This window comes from Notolepis coatsorum (genome assembly GCF_963971535.1).
Source record: "Notolepis coatsorum genome assembly, chromosome: 12".
In the NCBI taxonomy this organism is placed as follows: Eukaryota; Metazoa; Chordata; class Actinopteri; order Aulopiformes; family Paralepididae; genus Notolepis; species Notolepis coatsorum.
Genome location: NC_140176.1, coordinates 41,653,482 through 41,678,990, shown reverse-complemented (window position 1 = coordinate 41,678,990; position 25,509 = coordinate 41,653,482). Strand labels below are relative to the sequence as shown.

At 45.2% G+C, this 25,509-nt stretch overlaps 1 protein-coding gene across 1 annotated transcript in view; it reads right to left on the bottom strand.

Annotated features, from left to right (window-relative positions):
- The window catches only part of relch (RAB11 binding and LisH domain, coiled-coil and HEAT repeat containing), a 131,862-nt gene that overhangs the window by 68,204 nt on the left and 38,149 nt on the right, over positions 1–25,509 (bottom strand). Inside the window, 9 exon segments of the mRNA XM_084326456.1 lie at positions 13,674–13,769; positions 16,691–16,766; positions 18,794–18,963; positions 22,183–22,300; positions 22,420–22,514; positions 23,385–23,576; positions 23,748–23,861; positions 24,205–24,260; positions 24,449–24,520. Coding sequence (XP_084182582.1) covers positions 13,674–13,769; positions 16,691–16,766; positions 18,794–18,963; positions 22,183–22,300; positions 22,420–22,514; positions 23,385–23,576; positions 23,748–23,861; positions 24,205–24,260; positions 24,449–24,520 — 989 coding nt within the window.

Sequence of the window (25,509 nt, the reverse complement as noted above, 5' to 3'; positions counted from 1 at the left end):
AAGAGAGACAGAGAATGGAGAACAGAGAGAGAGAGAATGAGAACACATACACAGAGAGAGAGAGAGAGAGAGACATTCACAACCTAACTTAAGCCCTTACTCCAACCTTACCTTAATTAAAAACCCTTACTGTTCAGAAACCCCTCACTTCCTCAAAAGGTCCTCACTCTAAAAACGCAGATCCTCACAAGTACGGTAATAAAACACACACACACACACACACACACACACACACACACACACACACACACACACACACACACACACACACACACACACACACACACACACACACACACACACACACACACACACACACACACACACACACACACACACACACACACACACACACACACACACACACACACACACACACACACACACACACACACACACACACACACACACACACACACACACACACACACACACAGATAACCCATGTGTTCCCCTGAGTTCAGGCCAGGTTCAGAGGGCCTAGCAGGGGCCTTGACAGAGGGCCTCCACGGCCACACTGTGGTCAGCCTGGCACTCCAGCCCCACACCCAAATTAGAGAGTGCACACGAGTTAAAAATATAGTTTTTTCTCTCTCTCTCTCTCTCAAACAAACCATGCTTTTTTTTCTCCTTCCCCTGGAAGATATCATATTTTCCCCCGCAGAGGGCCTTGGCAGGACATCTCAAAACCCCAACGTTGGATGAAGGAGACGGGACGAGAGACGGGACGAGAGACGGGACGAGAGACGCTCCGACGTGCGGACGGGAGACTGCGGGGTAGAGCGAGGCCTCTCGGTGAGCCATCCACTCAGCGCCGGATTAACAGTCTTTCTGAAGAGGATGCCATGTCGGGTCGCTCATTTAAAGGCTGGAAATACAGGACCCTTTGATCTCAGGGGGTCATTATTGAAGTGGCCGCATGAGCGGTTAAAGGAGGAACGAATCGGTCCTTCCTCGGCATCAAATAACTTCAGAAATCAGCCAATCCGCCTCGGTTAACTAACTCGAGGCAGAGAACTGCCGCGTTCCAGGGCTACGTTCACACTGTAGGCCCAGAGTGGCCGAAATCAGTTTTATCTTTTTTTAACAGTGTGAACAGCACAAATCACATGGGATCTGATCTTTTCAATTCTGATTTGGGCCACTTTCATATGTGGTCCTCAATCTGATACAGGTCTGATTTGTTTGAATTAGTTGGCCTCCACTGCATTGAACTTGTAAATTAAACCATAAACTGTTCACGTCTATCTTCTTCATTGCTCATTTGCGGGTCAGTTCAGGAGCGCGACCGGTTAACACTGGAATCTGATATTGGCAACATTTAAAAATGTAATGTGGAAAAAAACGTATCTGAGCAATAAATCTGAATTGAGCACTAAAGCTTGCAGTGTGAATGTAGCCTGACTTTTTCCTCTGAATCTGACAGAACCATAGCCAATGGGAAGAGAGCGTGTTCAACTCCCAGTGTGGCCACACACGCTAAGAAACTATGTACTCCTCGTACTGTGAGGTACTTTGTATAAAAAGGCTCCAGCAAATGCATACCGGTTACAGTATGTTTATTAACCAAATGCAAAACACTTTTGCATTTCTTTTTTGGATCTAAAATGGACCTGGGCCGATTGAATAAATAAAGAAATAAATTAGAAAAATAAAGAAAACACAGATCTAAAAAGCAAGGCCTATACTCTCAACCCTAGGTCACCCTGTTCTATTTCAGAATGTGAGGACAACATCGGAAGGTATGTCGAGATTAAACATCTGGCGCTGTGCTGGGTCAACATTGTGGCCAGGTAGAGTGGGCAGAGACGCCAGGGGCCACAGGCAGGGTGGAGAGAGAGAGGGAGAGAGAGAGAGAGACAGACGGAGAGAGAGAGAGAGACAGACGGAGAGAGAGATGGGGAGAGAGAGAGAAAGATAGAAAGAGACAGAGACAGAGAGAGAGATGGGGAGGAGAGAGAGACAGAGAGAGAGAGACAGAGCGAAAGGGAGAGGGAGAGAGAAAGAGAGAGAGAGAGAGAGAGAAAGAGAGAGAGAGAGAGAGAATACATAGTCCTGTATTTCCCCATACACAGACCTATTAGCAGTGGTCAACCGTAACTGGGCCACAACATATGCAGAGAGAGCTCCGAAACTGACAGGATAACAAAGAAAAGGCAGCTTTATGGTCGACTGCTAACTGTACAGACGGGCGTTGCATGTGTACGGACATTTGAGAATGCAGTGGAGAAACGGCACGCATCCGGTGTTGGCTTCTGTTGCTGCCGTGCTAATGATTTCAGACAGGGTAAGACGAAGTTGGCCCCAAAATGCTGTGGATTCCACAGAAGGAAACACACTACCACCAATAACACCGGAGAGTTAAGTCCATTTCATCTACAAATGGCATCTTTGGCGCAACTTTCTTCTCTCTCCCCATTTTTTTTTATCCACTTTTTCTCCTTATTTTCTATTTTTCTTCCATCCCAATTTCGTGTATCCAATTCTCCCCTCCCCTGTCTTGAACGTTGCTCGACTATGCCCCCCACTGGTCGGTTGTAGAGAGGATAGAAGCCTTGCATCACGTGTCCCCTCCGGTACACGAGGAGGCAGCCTGTCACATCTTTTCACCTGCCAGCGCGGACTCTCATTGGCGAGGTGTAACGCATGGGAGGCTCACACTACCCTCGCCACTTCCTGTCTCTGCTGTGCAGGCGTCTCCCAACCGACCTGTAGGGGTCACTGTCCACAACGTCCAATCCCCACCCATCGACTTCCACCCGCTGACTCTGCCAAATGAGCCAGTACGACGGCCGGCCCAAGCCAAAGGCAATGTTGAGACTGGGATTCGATACCAGTCTCTTGCATTGGTGACGAGCGCAATCTCCGCTACGCCACCCAGCCGCCTTCTCTCTCCCCATTTGAAAGGATCAGCATAGCAACAAGGACGGCTAACACTGGAACACTGGACCGCTGTTAAACCTTGGCTGTCACGGATCACGGTGGTAATCAACTAAACCGGTGATTGATCTATCTCAAGCCCGCCCTATGTTTTTTTATCCGATCCAAACTTTGTCTGAGGGAAGCAACAGTTCAAGATCAAGAAAAGCGGGCAGGGTTTGAGATAGGTTGATTAATTGAGAGAGAGAAAAAAACATATGGGTATAAAATCGCCAAACATTGCCTTTAACTCAATGAGCACCTAGAGGTCGCTGTTTACCGTCTGGTAAGAAGGCCTAGGGGGGGCAGCCTAGTTGATGCATCGTTGTAAGCGCTCGTCTTGCCGGAGAATTTTCTCCCCGCCCGCACGGCTCAGCTCGGCCCAGAAAACAAACTACATCGTTTCAAATGGAGTACAATAGCGGCCGCAAGGCGTTAGTATTGACCGTCTGCGATCTCAGACACATTCAGAACAGCCTGCACAGACTGCCCCGATAAATTATGAATGGCAATAGCTCAAGCGATGGTGAGTTAACCCGACTTTTTTCGTGATTGGCGCTGAAACAGTTAAAAGAGACAAACACATTTAAAGGTAGAATCTGTAATGTCGTCAAACAGCTACCTCTAGGTAGGCAAAATAGCCGCTCTTAGTATTACACTTTGAATTTTAGTAGGAATAGGGGGATAGGTTGCTACTGCTGGCTCTACCAAGAGAGGTCTTGAGAAATTCACAGCATAATAAGTTACTGAACTCCAACCCACATGTCAGAACAAATCAAAACTAAAGTAAACAAAGCCCAATATCAATCCTAGAGGTCGCTGTTTGACAGCATTACAGATTTTACCTTTAAGGCAACCTTTAACACATTAATTGCCAAGAACGAGTATACTCGTTATTGCCCGCCATGCGTTCAGCACCAACAACGCGCTACGATGGCCATTTCATGTATGCACGAGGAGATATAATAATGATAATCTAGCGTTGATTTCAGGATGATTAGATAATCAGCCGAAAAATTACAACGTGATGACTGGATTACACTAAAATGCCTTTTTCTCGTCTTTTCCTGGAATTACTCAGAATCACCCAAACCGTACTCGAATTCAAAACGGTATAAAACGGAAATGTACGGATGAAAAAACAATCTGTTTTGTGCATGTTGACTGGAAGCAACTCACTGACAATCGATGGGTGTATTAGTCCCATAGCTATAATATAAGATATATTTTAAGCACTCGCAAATGTCGCAGTCTAAAACTATATCCATTAAATAAAGACCTGGCGCTGAAGGGGGATCAGCGCCCCCTGCTGCTGGCGGTCAATGTGTTAAAAAGGTATCATGACACAATAGAGGCCTTGCACAGAATGTTTGTGTAGTTATCCGTCTGTAACATAACAACAATTGTGTTGATATACGAGAAATATATTGACAAAAACATAATCATTTGGATCATATTGTTGGATCTTGTAAACCAGTCACAGTAGAATATCATTCTATATTATATTCTAGTGTATAATATATAGTGTTTTTCTAGTGTATTACCAAGGGGTTACCAATGGTTACAGGCAGCCATACTGGAAGTACACAACCATTCCGTGCAAGGCCACTATTAGGGCAACCTCTCAACAATACAAAATTGTGTTTGGGAAATATTAACAGCAACATTAAACTTTATGCAAACAACCACTTTCTCTAATAAAGAAGTGAAAAGAGTTTTAACTGTAGAATCACGCCAGTGTGCGTACGTCACTCTCCCAGCTCTAGGCTCCTGTAAGTTCCTGTGATGAGGACATTAATAATAATGCCATTTCTTCTCTGTTGTAGCTAAAGTCTCTTTGCTTTCCTCATCTTGCTCTCAACCCCACGAAGACCAAGGAGATGATCATCGATTTCCGCAGGACTGGTGACCTCAGCCACTCTCCACTCCTCATTGGAAATGAGGAGGTGGAGAGGGTTTCAAAATTTAAGTTTCTGGGCATGACGATGTCTGATGACCTGTCCTGGGAGATCAGCATTGCCTCTGCTGTGGGGAAAGCTCAGCAGCGCCTTTTCTATCTGAGGAAGCTTAAATGGGCTAAACTCCCAAAGGGACTGATGGCCAACTTCTACCACTGCGCAGTAGAGAGTGTACTCACGTACGGACTACTGGTGTGGTTTTCTAGCTGCACCAGGGCAGAGAAGGAGGCCCTCCACAGAGTGGTCAAGGCTGCAAGGAGGATCACCGGAGCTAGCCTCCCAGATATCTCCAGTCTTTACCTCCCGCTGCCTACGTCGTGTAAATAACATCTTGCAAGACCAGTACCACCCAGCACACCATCTTTTTCAACTGCTGCCCTCTGGTCGAAGGTATAGATCCATCCAGTCCGGAACTAGCAGACTGACCAACAGCCTCTATCCACGGGCTGTCAGGCTCTCAACGATCAACATCAACTTGCCCCCCCGCACCCTCCGTCCCCAACCCCCGGTGACATAACTCCCACTTCCACATTACAACAATAACTGTGAACCGGACTTGCATTGCTGCACTATACACTATTTCATCCATTGCAAGTCAACGCCCCCCCCCCCTCCTTCCATTAACCCACTGGACTGTCACTGAAATATTTATATTTATTTATTTGCACTAGCACTAAATGCACTTGGGACAATGATGGTATGTTATTATTATTGAGGACATTGGGACATTGATACTTTACTTTATTACTATTATTATTGACATTATTATTTTGCACATGCTATATTTTATGTTTGTATGCCAGTGGTGATGTTCCTTACAAATTTTCGTTGTACCAACAATGACAAATAAAGATCTATTCTATTCTATCTCCACTCCTTCAATTGGATTATACCCAACTTTCTAATCTCTCATTTCTGTCTCTTGATAATATAGTCTCCAGCCTCTTTGTCTGTCCAGCATGAGGTCCATTAGCTATCAGTTAGCAGTTAGTCTAGCGATTATATAAAAAAAAAAAAAAAAAGGGAAGTGGAACGTTACTGGATATATTGACCTTCTTTATGGCGAAACAACTTCTATACACAGTGTGTGTTTTTAACCTCTTTAGCCCGAGCGCCGGAGATGACATCACGTCATAAATCAATCTCTCCAGACTGTATGCCATAATGTTTTCAAATGTAGCCAAGAGTAAAGACCTTAATCCTGTCAAAACAGCAGCCATAGTGTATATTTTCAACAAAAAGTTTGTTTACCAATAGTCTAAAGTGTTATTATAGTGAAATTTTAGTTTATGTAACGTCTTCATAATTTAGCGAATATCCGCCGTTTTGAATTAGCGTTGTGTTGCCGTTTGTAGTCATATGAGGAGAGGGCATGAGCATTGACATTTTGAAAAACTACATTTCCTAGCGAATTCCAGCTTCCAGCAAATTACTTCTGTATGAATTTTTTTTATTTCTCTTATTTCTCGGGTTTCTCCATCACAAAACTGAACGTTAATGGCATCAATTGGAGCGCAGTTAGTGTGTCTACCTTCTGTGAACGTTTAGCAACAATCCGCGTTGTGATCCGATCCAAAATAGTGGAGCCATATCCATTATATGAATGGAACTGTACATACAGTAGATTGCATTCACGGTTCTCGCTGCACGCCTGAAGATACTAAATCCAAATAGAACTCTGCCATTTGAAAGGGGAGATTTGGCCCAATCCATAGATGTGCGAGTTGGCTATAATAAGGTCATTTATAGGCCTGGTATTCTATAATAATATTTCAAATAGCATGGGTCCGAATGGCAGAATTCAGTACTGTATCTACAACACATTCTGTTGAATCATCTTCCCTTTATTCATTTGCTTAGATATTTTGTACACATGATCTCATGAAGGTGCTGAACAAGCTCAGTGTCAGTTCTTCATGTCTGGTCATTTTTAGCATGGTGTTATTCACTGTCAAAGAAAAATCATAATTTATATTCTCCATCGTTTCATCACAATTTACTCAAGCCTAGTAACAGACAAAATATTTCTGACATACATTCCATGAGATCCATAGATGTCCCTAGATAGCACGAACATGCAAATGGACCTTGTAGAAGTGGAGCAATGTTCCATTCCATAGGTATGTATTTTAGGTGGATTTTCAGAAAATAGGGCTAGGGCTTAAGAGGTTAATGCTCTAGAATCAGCTTTTGAAGTGCAGCACACTTGCCACAACAAAAATGTACCACTGTATGAATAATTTACCTCGGTAAAAGTAATGTATCACCACGGCACCATATTTGTACTTAATCAGGGTATCTGACATTTTTTATTCCACTTAGAGCAAAATTTAATACCAATTTCACAACCATACTAGCCAAAAAAACTAAACACATAACAACATTGAACTGGCGGCTGCAGTTGCGCGCCAATTTAAATTATTTTTGGCGCGTTCCATACCAGCTCTCACCCAAGCTCCCGGTAGCCCCGCAAAAAACAACAACTTGAATACAAAAACATTTAATATATTTCATATTATTTTTTATCTCCCGACAGCCGGGCTTCCCCCCCAAAATGTTTTATACTTTTAATATCTTTTAGGGCCCCCCCCTAGAATTATGAATTGAATACTTTGTAAGACTTTTTAATACCCTGCAGATACCCTGTTAATTAATACCATGGTACAATCCGGTTGAAACCATGATAGTGGTGGTATTCCCATAAAGTTTCAGTCACCACGCTATCGCGGTTAATCGCGTTCCACGTCATACCGGTTGAGAGAGTTCTAGGAACGCGGAAACACTGCAATTAAACCGTCACCACAAAAACACCACATCAAGAACCTGTTGCAATGTTAACTAAACTAGGCAGAACACACTATTATAAAGTACTGTACAAACTCATGACTACCTGACTCAGACTGTTTCTCATCACTGTGGTTTTCATGCTTTGAAAAGTGTGTTCATATCGCACTACCGCTAAGAAAACCGCATCGACTAAACGTCAAGTGACCGTGGTTTACGAAACTGGTTTTCATACATATTCACAATGTTATTTCTTGAATCAACATTTTTCAATGAAAATCCTCAACAGTCACAACACGGGACTGGACGGAGCTCTCGGGAACGCTTCCCGGTTTTCCGATCCACGCCTTGTGTTCCGTTGTGGACGGAAATCCAGATAAATATGGGCTTCCTCTGTAATAGTTGCCCAGTTCCTTTCAAGAAGGCATGGCACGGTTCCCCGAGACGATCCACAGACCTTGTTGTGAATAGTTTCATCGAGAACTATCGCGTCTGGCGCACCGAGAGAGCGACCAATGAAGCCGTTCACAACAAGGGCTGCGGATGACGGGGGAATAACCACGTCATGATTTCTGGGAAGAGACGCTGCTGTTGAGGTTTTCAAAATGTAATAGTTTTGGTAGCTTCGACTGCCACAAGAGAAAGCCCGCTGAGCCCCGTTATACTGGGACGTCTCCACGGCCGATACCTCCAAACCTCCAATCACATCCAAACCATCTGGGTGGGTGGATGGATGGATAGCACTCGGGTAAAGGGGAAAAACATGTTTCTTTTTGTTTTTGTTTTGGGTGTTTGGCAAGAACCAAACAGATTACTGGATGATCTTGAGTAGTTTCCTGTTCTGTACCCTGACATTAGACTTAATGTAAGAAACCATTATGACTCGTCGTCACTCATCAGTGAACAAGTAGAGAACAAGTACTAGAATGAGTAAAAGAATGAGTACTAGAGCGAGTAAAAGAACGAGTACTAGAATGAGTAATAGACTGAATACTAGAGCGAGTACTAGAATGAGTAATAGAACGATTACTAGAATGAGTACTAGAATGAGTAATAGAACGAATACTAGAATGAGTAATAGAATGAGTAATAGAACGAATACTAGAATGAGTACTAGAATGAGTAATAGAACGAATACTAGAATGAGTACTAGAATTTGTAATAGAACGAATACTAGAATGAGTACTAGAATGAGTAAAAGAACGAGTACTAGAATGAGTACTAGAATGAGTAATAGAACAAATACTAGAATGAGTACTAGAATGAGTAATAGAACGAATACTAGAACGAGTAATAGAACGAATACTAGAACGAGTATTAGAACGAGTGCTAGAACGAGTACTAGAACGAGTGCTAGAACGAGTAATAGAACGAGCTGCAGAGTGTTGGAGAGAGAGAGCTGCAGTGTTGGAGAGAGAGAGCTGCAGAGTGTTGGAGAGAGAGCTGCAGAGTGTTAGAGAGAGAGAGCTGCAGAGTGTTGGAGAGAGAGAGCTGCAGAGTGTTGGAGAGAGAGAGCTGCAGAGTGTTGGAGAGAGAGAGCTGCAGAGTGTTGGAGAGAGAGAGCTGCAGAGTGTTGGAGAGAGAGCTGCAGAGTGTTGGAGAGAGAGCTGCAGTGTTGGAGAGAGAGAGCTGCAGAGTGTTGGAGAGAGAGAGCTGCAGAGTGTTGGAGAGAGAGAGCTGCAGAGTGTTGGAGAGAGAGCTGCAAAGTGTTGGAGAGAGAGAGCTGCAGAGTGTTGGAGAGAGAGCTGCAGAGTGTTGGAGAGAGAGAGCTGCAGAGTGTTGGAGAGAGAGAGCTGCAGAGTGTTGGAGAGAGAGCTGCAGTGTTGGAGAGAGAGCTGCAGAGTGTTGGAGAGAGAGAGCTGCAGAGTGTTGGAGAGAGAGCTGCAGAGTGTTGGAGAGAGAGCTGCAGTGTTGGAGAGAGAGCTGCAGAGTGTTGGAGAGAGAGAGCTGCAGAGTGTTGGAGAGAGAGAGCTGCAGAGTGTTGGAGAGAGAGCTGCAGTGTTGGAGAGAGAGCTGCAGAGTGTTGGAGAGAGAGAGCTGCAGAGTGTTGGAGAGAGCGCTGCAGAGTGTTAGAGAGAGAGCTGCAGAGTGTTGGAGAGAGAGAGCTGCAGAGTGTTGAGAGAGAGAGCTGCAGAGTGTTGGAGAGAGAGAGCTGCAGAGTGTTGGAGATAGAGCTGCAGAGAGTTGGAGAGAGAGCTGCAGAGTGTTGGAGAGAGAGCTGCAGAGTGTTGGAGAGAGAGCTGCAGAGTGTTGGAGAGAGAGAGCTGCAGAGTGTTGGAGAGAGAGAGCTGCAGAGTGTTGGAGAGAGAGCTGCAGAGTGTTGGAGAGAGAGCTGCAGAGTGTTGGAGAGAGAGAGCTGCAGAGTGTTGGAGAGAGAGAGCTGCAGAGTGTTGGAGAGAGAGCTGCAGAGTGTTGGAGAGAGAGCTGCAGAGTGTTGGAGAGAGAGAGCTGCAGAGTGTTGGAGAGAGCGCTGCAGAGAGTTGGAGAGAGAGAGCTGCAGAGTGTTGGAGAGAGAGAGCTGCAGAGTGTTGGAGAGAGCGCTGCAGAGAGTTGGAGAGAGAGAGCTGCAGAGTGTTGGAGAGAGCGCTGCAGAGAGTTGGAGAGAGAGAGCTGCAGAGTGTTGGAGAGAGAGCTGCAGAGAGTTGGAGAGAGAGGCTGCAGAGTGTTGGAGAGAGCGCTGCAGAGAGTTGGAGAGAGAGAGCTGCAGAGTGTTGGAGAGAGAGAGCTGCAGAGTGTTGGAGAGAGAGCTGCAGAGAGTTGGAGAGAGAGAGCTGCAGAGTGTTGGAGAGAGCGCTGCAGAGAGTTGGAGAGAGAGAGCTGCAGAGTGTTGGAGAACGAGCTGCAGAGTGTAATGATTTATGACACGGCTGATAAGACGACCAGGTGGCCGGCAGGGTTTTTACTGTTTTACGGGGTCACTCGGTCTTTTCAAAAACAAACAAGCTTTTGTTCTCGCGCTCTCGGGTCGCCATCAAAGAAACTCAAGGTGTGTCTCAAAGCTGTCTTGGTCACCAGGTAGGCAGTGTGTGTGTGTGTGTGTGTGCTTCTGTGGCCGATGGGCCTAACTGACGCAGTCCAAAGTCCACGTTGGCATCGCCTCGATATCTGAGTATCACTCTTTTTCTCTCTCTCTTCTCCTCCTCCTTCGGTTTGTTTTTCATAGATTTTGGCCGGAGGCCAAGTTCTTCATAACTGTCGGTGGTGTAAATCATCAGAAAAAATAAAGGAAAAAAGAAGCCGTAACCATAGCGATATGCAAAGCAGCCAGACCGCTGGCCGACACAACCAGAGTTACTTCTCTTCCAAACTCTATCTTCTGTTCCTTCTCTTTCTAAGCAGAATGTACCCCCCCCCCCCCCCCCCCCCCCCCCACACACGCACACACATCTCTCCGCCCACCTGAATGGATGCAGGCATGTTCGCACGCAAGAACACACAAAAACATAAACACCTGTGCAGGTGTTTTCTGCGCTCAAGCTTTCAGGGCATAATTAACCTCTACTTCTCCCCTTATGGGGCCAGTCATACTCCACACACACACACACGCACACACACACAGACACACACACACAAGGGAATAGTGTTAAAGGGGCGCTTCACCCAAAAAAAAACGATGTCGAATTTTTTTGCACATAATCTCACATACATCCAAAAACTGTTTTGCACACATTGCACACATAGTTTGACATACAGTAGTTATTGAGAGTAAATGTATCTGTAGATTCTATATCTATATATGTACATATGCCTTACCTACTGTTACTAGTTACACTGCTGGCCAATATGACTTACTACCATAGTGACTTTATACCTGTATCACTGTACATATTAATACTACAACTGTGTACATATCTGATTAGCACTATACTCAGTAGTACTAATTTATATATCTTATACCCAGTTTAATCACCTGTACATTGTATATTACTATTGCACTTTACTGTTACATTTGCACTCTGGTTGGATGCCAAACTTATTTTTGTTGTAATGTACTTGTGCTGTATGATGACAATACATTTGAATGTAATCCAGTCCATTAGTTTGAATATGGCCACCAGTAATGTCATTGGGGACCTTGAATCCTTGTGTTGTGTATTACATCTGCATCATTTCATGGAGCTGTAATTAATGCAACACAAGGATTCAGTGTCCCCGGTGGCCACATTCAAACTAATTTACTCTCAGTAACCTGTCAAACTAGATGAATGTGCACAACTGCTCAGAACTTTTGGACGTGTGCGAGATTACAGATAAATAAATCAGCATTGTTTTTCAGTGAAGTGCCCCTTTAATTTACATTTAGCAAGGGGTCCTGAGCATGACAGAGGATACGGTTAAATAATGAAGTTGCATTAAAAATCTGATATGTTAGTCAGAACACAGTCACTGTATACAACCATAGCAATACTGTCACCATAGCGGCTCAAAGGAAACAGTGCTGTTTTTTTTTTTTTTCTTTTTTACACCAAGTGCCATGGAAGGTCAGAGGTTAAAATAAAGAAAAATCACATTGGATTCTCTCACCCAATCAGGGATCACTGTATATAACGAAAAACAGCCAATGGGAAGAAGCTAAATGCAATGGGAACCAATCAGATAAGGATGGCGTGAGGATACACAGGGGTGAGACAGACATAGATCAGTCCCGTCCTGTAGACTAAAACCACATGCCTTTGTACTATAGCTTTAGACTTCAGTTCAATTCAAACCGTACCCATACTACTCTATTTTACTTTTGGGCACACATTTTTATTATTATTGTCACTAAAACAAGAAAAGGAACTCTGCAGCGGCTGCCCTCTCTCTGGTTAGACGAAAGATTTTCTGGAAAATTAACATTAGCAACAAGGATTTGACTATGCAACGCAGAAACCCATAGTCTCAAGGTGATGGTTGAGTTTGACCAGGAAGCGTTTTTGCAAACGGCCTTTTGAAACGAGAAACCCAGTCAAATCCTGCCCTCTTTTCTTGATCCTCCAAAATCACAACTGTTGTGATCGGAGGATCAAGAAAATAGGGCAGGGTTCTAGATCAATTAATAATTACAACTCTGTACATACGTACATCTGATTAGCACTACACTCAGTAGTACTAATTTATGTATTTTATACACAGTTTTAAATCACCTCAAGTTTCAAGTTTAGTTTTATTTGTCACATATAAGGTACATGTACATTGAAATGCTTGGTTCTGGTTGAGCCTCCTGAGATTGTGCTTCAACAGCAAAAAAAGTAAAAAGAATAAAGACCAAATACTATACAAAATATACAATATACAAACTAAAGAACAAAATGCCTGCACAAGTACATTGTATATTACTATTGCACTTTATTTGCACTCTGGTTGGATTCCAAACTTATTTTTGTTGTACTGTACTTGTGATGTATAATGGCAATAAATGTTAATCTAATTTTATCAAAATTGTAGGCTTCTCTGAGTTGCAAAGTATGGTTTTCGTGGCTAATCCTAATTTTAGCCTACATCCATGGAGAAAGTCTTCCTGGAACCAGAGAGATGGTGGGGGGCGGGAACCGCAGAGCTCTCCTCTAACACAATAAAAAGTCTTGAGTGGCGGCGGTTGTAGCCAATAGGGAGCGGGGCCATGTGTTACATCCTGGCGGTGATATGTCAGGTGAGAGAAGCATGCGTATGAGGAGCGTGAGAGAGACTCACCTGGCACAGGTGCGCAACCATTCTCTGGGAGCAGAGACGCATGCACGAGAGAATGAGTGAGAAGAACAGTAAAGAAGATAACAAAAAGAAAAGACAAAATAAAAAAGACAAGAGCGAGAGCAACAGGAGGACACAGAGGTGGAGTGTGGAGGAGGAGGAAAAGAGGAGAGAAGGAGGAAGGAGAGATGACATTGGTGAAAAAACAGCCGGGTGGAGAGACGATGAATTTTCCCAAACTAAGACAGAAAGAGAGAAAGAGGAGAGGTAGAGGTAGAAGTAGAGGAGAGGAGAGGAGAGGAGAGGAGAGAAAGAGGAGAGGTAGAGGAGAGGAGGTTTTACCTCTCGTTTAGCGAGGAGGACATTAGGGACGATGTGAGGGAGACAGCGACCGAGCATCAGCATCACACTCTCCTCACTGTCAGCTATACGAGATACCTGGAGGTAGAGAGACAGAGAGAGAAAAAAAAATTATACTTACAGGTAGACTGGTGGAATGCTACACACACTAGCTCTCCCCTTTGGTCTGAATGCGCCACATTTCGATGTCTTTGACTCACCGTGGTGATGTGTTGAGGTCTTTGACTCACCGTGGTGATGTGTTGAGGTCTTTGACTCACCGTGGTGATGTGTTGAGGTCTTTGACTCACCGTGGTGATGTGTTGAGGTCTTTGACTCACCGTGGTGATGTGTTGAGGTCTTTGACTCACCATGATGTGTTGAGGTCTTTGACTCACCGTGGTGGTGTGTTGAGGTCTTTGACTCACCGTGGTGGTGTGTTGAGGTCTTTGACTCACCGTGGTGATGTGTTGAGGTCTTTGACTTACCATGATGTTTTGAGGTCTTTGACTCACCGTGGTGGTGTGTTGAGGTCTTTGACTCACCGTGGTGGTGTTTTGAGGTCTTTGACTCACCATGGTGGTGTGTTGTGGTCTCTGTCTCACTGTGGTGGTGTTTTGGGGTCTTGTAAATGGTAAATTTATATAGCAGCTTTTATCCAAAGCGCTTTACAATTTGTTCCTCACATTTTACCCATTCACTCACACATTCACTCACAGACGGTGGAGGCGACCATGCAAGGTGCCAACCTGCATCAGGAGCAGTTAGGGGTTAAGTATCTTGCTCAAGGACACTTCGACACGCTGCCCGGGAGGAGCGGGAATCGAACCAGGAACCTCCAGATAACCAGACGACTGCTCTACCTCCACTGCCACTGTCGCCCCCGATGTCTCGTCTCTCATCCTGCAATTAACTATTGGTGATGTCATCTCAGGGGGCTTTCACACTAGCCATTCGGGGTCGAATCAGAGCGCGATCGCACCAAAATATCGCGTGATGAAAACGCTCCCCCGCGTTCCCAGGGACGCTGATTCGCTCCAAACCTGGGCCGCTGGAATAGGTGGTCTCAGGTGCGAACCAGCGTCCCCGACGACGGAGCGGGGCGTGGTGTGCAAGCTTACTGTAATGCTTTCATGAATTTTGGGCAGATAAAAACATACAGCTACAACTGGACAATACCCACAAAAACTATATTTATGGGCAATTTGGCGAGTTCAGACCTCAACCAAACAAGCATGTTGAGCCTCACGGCTCAGTGGATGAAAACTTCGAGATGAAGCCACGTTACAAGCCCAAGACTTCCCTGGCTCGCATTAGGTCTGGCAATTTTTTTTGCCATTGCTATATCTATACATTGGTTTCTTGTTCGAATGCATTTATTTCTTTTTTTTTATCCACTTTTTCTCCCATTTTCTATTTTTCTCCCATCCCAATTTTCATATCGTCCAATTCAACCCTCCCCTGTCTTCGAACGTTGTTTCTTGCCTCCCACAAGCCGGCTGCAATGTGGACTAAGTCATACATAGCACGAGTCCCCTCCGATACTCGAGGTAACAGCCGTCGCATTTTTTCACCTGTGCGGCTCGATCTTTCAGCGTCGGGGGTCTGGGCTTTGGAGGGGCCCTGCCCCCGTCGCTTCTTGATTCTACTGCGCAGGCGCACCAACCGACCTGTAGGAGTCGCTGTCCACAACGCCCGATCCCCACCCTTCAGTTTCCCTCCCCGTAATACGGCCAATGTGTATTACTGTGGATGACCAGCTAAACTGAAAGCAATGTGGAGAGCGGGGCTCGAACAGGAGGCATCCTGTTCGAGCCCAGTCTCCAGCATTCGTTGCGAGCGCCTTGCCCACTGCGCCACGTAGCCCCCCCGAATGCATTTATTTCTATAGACCAGTGGTGCCCAACCAGTCGGCCGTGATCGACCGGTAGATTGCAGGCTGATTTTCAAGTAGACCGCGAGATAATTTTTATATAACATCGAGTATGTTGTCACGTCGCGGCTGAGATGACTTGCTTTAGCGCAGAGCTTTCCTCTCATTTCATTATAGACACAGACCAGCGCGGACCTTCAATGACATGCAATTATAATTTCATTAGACACAGACCAGCGCGGACCTTCAATGACATGCAATATAATTGACGCGAGCAATGGGCTAACGTTAGCTGCTAACTAGTTATCCAATAACTAGGCTAAGCTAACTAGCGTTAGCCGTTAACCCTGGAAAACGCTCAAAGCGGACTCCACGACACCAGTTCCATTCGTGAGAAAAGGGGGTGGGTTATATTGACAAGGCAGCTTACACGCTCAAAATGCAAACAAAACCCGGAGCGAACCAAGACTGCAGTGTGTACACAAACCAGAGGGGGGAGAGTTCGCACTCAAAGACGGAGCGAGGACGGAGCGGAGCACCCGCTCCTAATGAGAAAGCCCCCTCATTAGAGTAAAAAAATATTCTACGTTTCTCTGTACTAGCCAACAGCTAGTAAACAAGCAGTGTGCGCATGGAGCTGGACTTCAGTATAAAAGCTCCTGTAGACACGGACAGCCCATTGTAAGCCGATTACTGCACATTCATTCTGGGATGAGAGACACGACCCAGACACACCACCACAGTAAGTCAAAGTGACTTCATTCACATATTTGCTGGGAGGCCATTTGTTTATTTCTCATTGTGCCGCTTTCAGAACCAAAGGGCCGAGCTAGCTTGTGTAGCAGTCCATGGGTTGCATGTGTCTGTGTGCGTCTCTGTGTGCGTGTGAGTGAGAATGTGTGCGAGTGTGCATGTGTATGTGTCTCTGTGTGCGTGTGAGTGAGTGAGTATGTGTGAGTGTGTCTGTGTGTGTCTGTGTGCATGTGTGTGTGTGTGTCTCTGTGATGCATGCGAGTGAGTGAGTATGTGTGAGTGTGTCTGTGTGTGAGTATGTGTGCGAGTGTGTATGTGCATGTGTATGTGTCTGTGTATGTGTCTGTGTGTGCATGTGTGTGTGCATGTGTGTGTGTGCATGTGTGGTCCTGACCTCAGCTCCCAGACGACTGTCAGAGGACATCCTGCAGAAGGACAGCAGGGCCTGCTGGAAGGCTGGAGACAACTTCCTGCAACACCACAAACAGTCACAACACCAGACCACCAATCAGTCCCTGGCGAGAGACCGTCCCTATATACCACCACTCGATCTATGCACACAAAAACAATCCCTATATATCTGTGCACGAAAACAGTCACCATATATATACAGTTGACCGCTGAATCTGTGTGCACACAAAAACAATCGCAACATATCTCTGCCACAGGGCGGCTGGGTGGCGCAGCGGTCATTGCGCTCGTCACCAACGCAAGAGATACCGGGTTCGAATCTGGCTGTCGGCGTTGCCTCCAGCTTGGGCCGGCCGTCATACTAACTCAATTGGCAGAGTTAGCGGGGGGGAAGTCGAAGGGGTGGTAGTCTGGTCGTTGTGAACAGCGACTCCTACAGGTCGGTTGGGGCGCCTGCACAGCAAAGTCAGGAAAAATGGCAGGGGCAGTGTGAGCCTCCTACACGTTACTCCTCGCCAAAATGAGAGTCCGCACTGGCAGGTGAAAAGATGTGACAGGCTGCCTCCACATGTATCGGAGGGGACATGTGATGCAAGCAGGCTTCTATCCTCCCTACAACCGGCCAGTAGGGGGCACATGCGAACAACGATCTGGACAGGGGAGGGAGAATTGGCACAAGAGGTAAATTGGGATGGGGAGAAAAATCACAGAAAAAAAATAGGAGAAAAAGTAGAAAAAAAAAAACAGTCACTATATACAGCCGAACCACTCAATCTGTGGACAAAAACAGTCGCTATACAACACCACCGCCAATCAGCCTATGGTCATAAACAGTCACTGCTTCACGGTACACAGCCAATCAGTTTCTGGGAAGAACAGTCCTCGGTCGTAAACAGCCAAAACACACCGCCACAACTCGCAACGCTGCCACACAAGAACTACACACGTACTGGTTTCAGAAGAGGTTTAGCATCACGTGGTCTCAAGTGCAATGCCACACACACAGGAAAGACTTTATGGACAAAAACCTACTATAATAAAGCCATCAACAAGACACGTTTGGCCATGGTGGGATACGGTAGCACACAGACGTGAGCTCCAAAGTCTTGCTCTATGGCTGTTAATTGCAAAATTACAATGCTATCCATTTATAGAAGCCTCTCGCGGTGGTGACATGGTTACTGGCAGCTGAAAGGTCTTTAGCTCTAGAGAACGGACAGTGTAACAACTCATACTATAACCTGGCCACACTCTTTATCAAAGATATAGGTCGACAAAATAATAGCTGGTTATCAACATGGTACACAACACTTAATGAGGGGATAATATGATGAAATATTAAATATTTAATTATCTCTTGTAATTATAATGAATCACACATTGGGAGATATGATATTGGAGCCATGACTATAAAAGGTTCAACCACTGGGGTTCACAGTGACTAAATCTAAATGCAGCCCACTGGCACCATCTAGTGGCAACATATGCCTGGTCTCCAGTAGCCAGGGTTTAGCCGTTCTGTGGCCTGTCTGGCACACAGTGATCGTCTCCATTGTCTTTAGAACCTGGCCAGACCTGGCTGGACCCCGGCTGAGAGAGCCGCCTTTCACAACCTGGCCAAAGCTGGCCGAAGCAGGCTGGGACTATTGTAATCATCATGGTTTAGCTTGGGTACCACAGTTGTTGGTGTGAATCTTGAAAGGTTGCCTAGCGACCAGAGAGTTTACAAGAAACGCTATGGAGACGCAAACCCAACCACACCATATCAGACCTGGCCAGGGCTAGCACCAGCCAGGCTGACCAAAGCTAATGGAGACAAGGCAATAGAATGGCGACGTTTGATAGGCATGACTGAATCTAAGCACCACCATCTATCTGATGGACAGTTCAATCTCATGCACTTTACAGCACCACAGGTTTATACAATCTCAGTATGCAGGGCTTGGCAATCAGCTCGATTTTCGCCTGGACAGTTCAGGGGCCCAGATATTGTCAGGCCCAGATATTGTTAGGCCCAGATACCGTCAGGCCCAGATATTATCAGGCCCAGATAAAGGACCTACTGTGCACACGTGTGTCCTCTCACCTGTTGGGCTGATCAAACTGAACGGGAGGCCTGCTCTTTAGCTTGCCGTGGGGCTGGGCTTGGGGCTGTGGGTGGGGTGCGCTCTGGGTACAGGGCGGGTCCGAGCCGCTCTCAGGCTCCGACAACCCCCGGATGTCCAGGTACTGGCCGTTGTCTGTGGGTGGAGGCGGCTGGGACAGAAGATTACATTTGATTAGTTAAAGCTGCAGTGAGTAGTTTTTTTGGGGAAGTCTGAAAAGTCAAAATAAAGTATGCTGTATCTTTAGTATCTTTAGTATTGAACACATAAGTTGAAATAAAACTGGAGCACTGTTTTTTTTTTATCCACTTTTTCTCCTTATTTTTCTATTTTTCTCCCATCCCAATTTCGTATTGCCAATTCTCCCCTCCCCTGTCTTGAACATTGCTAGACTATGCTTCCCACTGGTCGGTTGTAGTGAGGATAGAAGCCTTGCATCACGTGTCCCCTCTGGTACACGAGGAGGCAGCCTGTCGCATCTTTTCACCAGACAGCACGGACTCTCAGTGGCGAGGAGTAACGCATGGGAGGCTCACGCTGCCCCCGATACTTCCTGTCTCTGCTGTGCAGGCGTCACCCAACCGACCTGTAGGAGTCGCTGTCCACAACGTCCAATCCCCACCCATCGACTTCCACCCGCTACCTCTGTCAATTGAGATAGTATGACGACTGGCCCAAGCCGCAGGCAATGCTGACACCGGGATTCGAGACCGGAGTCTCTTGCATTGATGACGAGCGCAATCTACGCTACGCCACCCAGCCGCGCCCCCTGGAGCACTGTTTGAAATGAGAAGTGATCTGTTTGTCTGTGGTGCTCCTACCCTCCCAGTGTATCTGCTGGTTTAATAGTTACATTTAAGACTTTTTAATACCACTTAGAGCAAAATGTAATACCAATTTCATGACCATATTAGCAAAAAAACACATAGCGACACTGAAGTGCCATATTAAATGCTCGCATGTTCCATATAAGCTCTCGCCAGACACACCAAGCTCCCGGTAGCCCTGCAAAAAACTTGACTTGAATACAAGAGCATAACATATTTAATATGATTTCATCTCCCGACAGCCGGGCGCCCGTTCTGCTTCTGAAATGGATTATATATTGCTGTTAGAACAGTTAGATGCTGGCTGCCCAGGCCGTCCGCATAGAACTCTTGTTTACAACCTCTCCTCTCCTCCCCCCTCTCCTCTCTTCTCTGCTCCACACCTACAAGTTCTGAGCGCACTCTGGGTTTTAGCCACAGGGACCTTTCAGAGAGAGATGACAGGTGACAGATACGGTATTTCCGAACCTACTGCTCGATTGGTTCTTGACAAGTGTCGTTCAGTATTGACAAAGCCTACTTTGCTGGAACGATTTATTTTGCACTATACAGTACGTATACATATAAGTACAAGTATAAGTACAAGTATAAGTCTTCATTTGTCATCAGATTAACACACACACACACACGATGAGCGACCCACAGGAACACATACACATACACTGAGTCGCGAGTCATGAGACGTGTGTGTCATTTTGAGATCAGTCGCAAATCGCTTCCTGTTGAATGGATCAGACAGGGATCAGATGCCGAACCACGGCTGTTTTACACACGCCTCGTTCGCCTTATAAGGAGATGGCGGGCGTGTCTGTATGCAAATTAATTGAGCGCAAACACGCATGTGAGTTTAAGAATGAGTGGGATTCATCATGCAACACACCTGGGTAAGAACAGATTTGGACGTTAAGAACAGCTTGATGAATGTGGCGGTGGCGGTGGCTTTTCTTATTGTTCTCTTAACAGACAGGTAAGCAAGAATATAAGACAAATAATAAGAGAGTATGGTTGAATGAGGTCCAATGTTCTAGCATTTGTAACTAAGTATTATAGGATGTAATTTTCCCCTCTCAAAACTACCTGGTGCAGCTTTAACTGTCCTCAGTGAAACATCCCATAATATAATATCTACTTTATATTGAGAGGCAATAGAGTAACATTTTACTTAAAAGTAGAGGTTCACCCACAATATAAAGTCTCCTCTTTCCTGGAGTGGTATCTATCCCATCCAGATAGTTTTGATGAGACTTGCCGAGGTTTGGAGTAGCCATAGAGACGTCTAACCTCACTCCGATACAATAGAGCTAAAGAGCAACTATTTTGTGGCGCTCAATGAGCCAAAAAAGAAAAATCACATTTGAAAAACTCAACAGTAACGTCTCTTTCCAAAAATCATTGAACGGTTACACACGATAATCAACAGACCTTGTTGGGAACAGTTTCTCTGATAACTATTATGGCGGGCGTACTTTGGTAGATACAGTAATAGTTCTGAATGAAACTGTTCACAACAAGGTCTGTATTTTGGGCGCACTTCCCCTTTAACACTTTGAGTGCCAGCCACGAGAAAACTCGTTATTTCATGCCATGCGTTGAGTGCCAGGGACGAAACATCTCGTTATTTAATCATTATTGCTTTTATTAGCGATATCCATTCATTTTTCATCAATCTAGCCTCACGTTATCATTGGGACTGTCTATGAGCTCGAACAGGGAAAATACCGCCCCCTATCGTCTCCCGGATGGTAATGCACCCATTGGATTGGACTCAATGGAAATGGGTGAGAAAAAAAACCTCCGGATTCCACATTTTACTTCTCAGGCATGTAACCGGAGACAATCGGATTCATTGTGGACCCTCAGAGCAGCGTGGATTATCTGTTTCGAGTACCTAACGTTGGATCAATAAACACGATCGATATTTGGAATGGCGATCAGGAATTGGAATAATCTTTTTGCAGAACATCTGATGTGAGGTAAGGAATCTTTGTTACCAGTCTTGGGGTAATCAGATGTTTTTTTCACATATTTCGCAACGTGTCCCATATGTGTGTATGTGCGTGTATGACGTTAGCGCTGACCAGGTCATAGATAATAGATACATTTTCAGCCTGCTTCTCTAGCGTGCACAAGTACACATATACTATCGATAATCTAGCGTTTATTTGGAAATGATTCATAAATCAGCCGGAAAATGACAACGTGTTGTGTGTATTCCAGTAAAGAGCTATTATCACAGAAGTTTTTTTTTTTCTAGTAATTTCCAAAAACTTCCGTTTTTCAAAACGGTATAAAACGGAAATGTACTGATGAAAAAACAATCCGTTTCATACATGTTGACTGCAATATAGAATATAGAAATAGCTCCGCGAAAATCATGAAATATCGGAAAATCAGTCCAAAAAGGCTGGCATTCAAGCGATAAATAGTGCGCCCCCTGCTGGCACTCAATGTGTTAAGGCACCCATTTCTAAAGTAGTATCAGTATATTCATAATCATTATTATTATTATTATCAGGCCATTGACTATATAATATAATACATACAGCAGAGAGGGGGTCAGCGGTGGTGCTGTTAGAGGAAGGGTTGGGTCTGGACTGACAGCCCAGGTCCAGAGTGGCCGGAGGTGGGGAAGATACACTCCTCTTCAGGGTCTGGATCTCACTGTGTGAAGGAGGAGGAGGAGGAGAGGGAGATGCAGTTAAAAATGTGGCTTGTAATAGTGCAGTGAGTCAATATACAACGTTATACAGCAATATAGCGACCGTAGCCAATACACCTACCTCTGCAGTTTCTTGATCTGCTCGGCCAGGCTCTGCTTGTCGTTGTTCAAGAGGCCGATCTGGTACTCAAGCTCTTCAACCAACTCCGTCTGTTGCTGTGGGGGAAGAAACACATCTTTTATCTATTAGGGCTCTCTTCCAGAAGGGTTCTATCAAGCTCTATCTTCCAGAAGGGTTCTATCAAGCTCTATCTCACAGAAGAAGGGTTCTATCAAGCTCTATCTCACAGAAGGGTTCTATCAAGCTCTATCTTCCAGAAGGGTTCTATCAAGCTCTATCTCACAGAAGAAGGGTTCTATCAAGCTCTATCTCACAGAAGGGTTCTATCAAGCTCTATCTTCCAGAAGAAGGGTTCTATCAAGCTCCATCTTCCAGAATAAGGGTTCTATCAAGCTCTATCTCACAGAAGAAGGGTTCTATCAAGCTCTATCTTCCAGAATAAGGGTTCTATCAAGCTCTATCTCACAGAATAAGGGTTCTATCAAGCTCTATCTTCCAGAAGAAGAGTTCTATCAAGCTCTATCTTCCAGAATAAGGGTTCTATCAAGCTCTATCTTCCAGAATAAGGGTTCTATCAAGCTCTATCTTCCAGAAGAAGAGTTCTATCAAGCTCTATCTTCCAGAATAAGGGTTCTATCAAGCTCTATCTTCCAGAAGAAGTGTTCTATCAAGCTCTATCTTCCAGAATAAGGGTTCTATCAAGCTCTATCTTCCAGAATAAGGGTTCTATCAAGCTCTATCTTCCAGAATAAGGGTTCTATCAAGCTCTATCTTCCAGAATAAGGGTTCTATCATGGGATATCTTCCAGAATAAGACACAATATAGACACAAAGACTGAGCGCCATTCTATCAGACACTATATACCTGTAGGACTCAAGTTACTATATGGGAGAAGTTGGACCAAGAACATGATCATAGAACTAATGGCAGAACTTTTGAGTCTCACACACACACACACACACACCTGCTGTAAGAGATCTGGCTTCTTCGGGGTATCTGTAATGTGGTTCCCCGGGAGATCGCCCGACTCCATCCCCACGGCGATGTCAACCGTGTCCCGGGGTGACGAGAGGGCGGAGCCACAGTTCCTGTAGAGATGTAGCAGGTCGGGGGGCTTGGGGATGTTGAGCCCCACGTCGTCCCACAGCTCAAAGTCCTGAGGAACAATAGAAGGAAACGTGATCATGTCCTGCTGCCCCAGAACAACCCCCCCCCCCCCCCCCTGGCTACTGAGCAGAAGAAGAGCAGTGTCTCAATGCTAGTCGTTGAAGCCGGGGAGAGTGTCCCCCCCCCCCCCCCCACCCTTAAAATGTGAAAAGTGTTTTACCTGGTCATCATTTTCATCAGAGAAGGTGATGGCAGAGAGTTTGTATTCATTCATTAATAAATATTCATTGACTAGGAAGTTTAAGGCTCTTTTCTCCAGTGGACGGATATTCTCCTGCGGGGTGGGAGAGAGATAGAGAGAGAGAGAGAGAGAGAGAGAGAGAGAGAGAGAGAGAGAGAGAGAGAGAGAGAGAGAGAGAGAGAGAGAGAGAGAGAGGGAGAGAAAGTTGGATAGAGAGAGGGAGGGAGACAGAGAGAGAGGGAGAGAGACAGAGATAGAGAGAGAGAAACAGAGACAGTTAGATGGATGGAGAGAGAGAGAGGGATAGAGACAGAGAGAGAGAGAAACAGAGACAGTTAGATGGATGGAGAGAGCTGTAAAATGATTATCTCAAGGCCTACTTTTAATCTCTAGACTCTTTGTTGTGAACAGGTGACAGCAGACATGCACCCCCCACCTGAATCTCAGGACTCGACTTGTAGTTGTTCCTCTCTTGCGACGGCCCGTCGCTCTCTAAAAGGGAGAAATATGAAGATGAGTGTGAGAGGACACCACCTGTCGACGTAGGAGTTGAGTTGAAAAGGGAGAGAGAGGGAGAGAGAGAGAGGGAGAGAGAGAGAGGGAGAGAGAGAGAGAGAGAGCAAGACAGCTGTAAGTGAAGAGTGCTGAGGGGAGGAGAAGAAGTTGAAAGTACGCCACACCTGCTGCCTGAGTCAAGTTGGCGCGCAGAGCCTGAATGGTATCCCTGGCTTTCCGTAGTTCAAACTCCAGCACTGGACAGGAAGTGACAACACACATAGGAAGTGCATCCAACCAAACAGGGGACAGGGAACAAACAAACAAAAAAACAAAGATGGCCATGAAATAAAAATGACCACACACAAAAAAAGAGATCATAAGAAACTGAGTTAAAAAATAAATAAATAAATAAAACAAAACAACAACAAAAAGAAAGGCATGCAAACTATGGATCTAAGTAACGCATGCAGCAGAGGATCATGGTATAGCTGGCTGGATGAAAGTCTGTCTGTAATGTATCAAGACAAATCTCAATAGTTTGATTCACTCTCCTCATCTCCCTCTTATTAATAGCACTGATGTAACTGATCAGTGAGAATAAGGTCAGGTTAGCTAAACTATGATCGCAAGGAGATGACGAGAGAGCGAAGCCGTTCAAAGCTATTGAAACGCAGTCTTGAGAAGCTAGCAGCTGTCTGACAAAAGGATGTTTTCCTGTCAAAATGGTTCATGTTTGGCTAAAAGGGGTCAAATCATCTTGGATACAAGCCACTCGGAGGATGGCCTCTGGTCAAGTTGATCCTAGAGGTCGACCGATTTTTAAAGACCGACGTAATAACTATGGTTCAGAACAGGAAAAGGTCAATAGCCGATTAATCGGACAATAACTTACCAACTGTTTCGCCTGTTTTATAGCAAGACTACCATCACCGACATCTAAGAAGGGAGATCCCCCGCTTGAACGGCCTTCTAAGGTTTCTCCCCTCCACATTGCCTGTGGTGCTTTTTTCCTATTGCTAGGTTTTTAGTGAGTTTTTCCTTACCTGCGAGTGGGGTATGTCTGGGAGTGTTGCATTCATTTACTAATTTATTTATTTTACATTTTATTTTGGACTTCATGGTGTTTTTGTTTTATTCTTGATTTATTGTGATGTTTCTTCTTGACTTGTTTAAAGAAGACGTGTCCGGCCCATGGGGACATTAACGTGTGTTGTCGGGCCTTACATATACATTTGATTTGATT